The 257-nt window shown below is 47.5% G+C and overlaps 1 protein-coding gene across 1 annotated transcript in view; it reads left to right on the top strand.

The window, feature by feature from the left end:
• LOC119592355 (choline O-acetyltransferase-like) overlaps positions 1 to 257 on the top strand; it is a gene marked incomplete in the record, with an annotated part of 212,829 nt that overhangs the window by 157,466 nt on the left and 55,106 nt on the right. The window contains 1 exon segment of the mRNA XM_037941182.1: positions 77 to 249. Coding sequence (XP_037797110.1) covers positions 77 to 249 — 173 coding nt within the window.

Below are 257 nucleotides of genomic sequence, written 5' to 3'. Positions count from 1 at the left end.
ACATTACAAGTACCGCAGCCAATATCCAGACGATTAAAATGTCCGCATTAACCAGGACACTTCCCTCTTTCTACAGGTGTACGAATGGTGGCTGGACGACATGTACCTGAACGTGTCCTTGCCTCTGCCAGTCAACAGCAACCCTGGGATGGTTTTCCCTCATCAGAAATTCGCCTCAGATGCTGACATGATCAACTTCGCTGCCCGTCTCGTCATCGCTTCAATCGACATGAAAGAGAGGATTGAATTGTTAGTTA

This window comes from Penaeus monodon, chromosome 30 (genome assembly GCF_015228065.2).
Source record: "Penaeus monodon isolate SGIC_2016 chromosome 30, NSTDA_Pmon_1, whole genome shotgun sequence".
NCBI classification, from domain to species: Eukaryota; Metazoa; Arthropoda; class Malacostraca; order Decapoda; family Penaeidae; genus Penaeus; species Penaeus monodon.
This window is presented reverse-complemented; position numbering and strand designations above follow the sequence as displayed.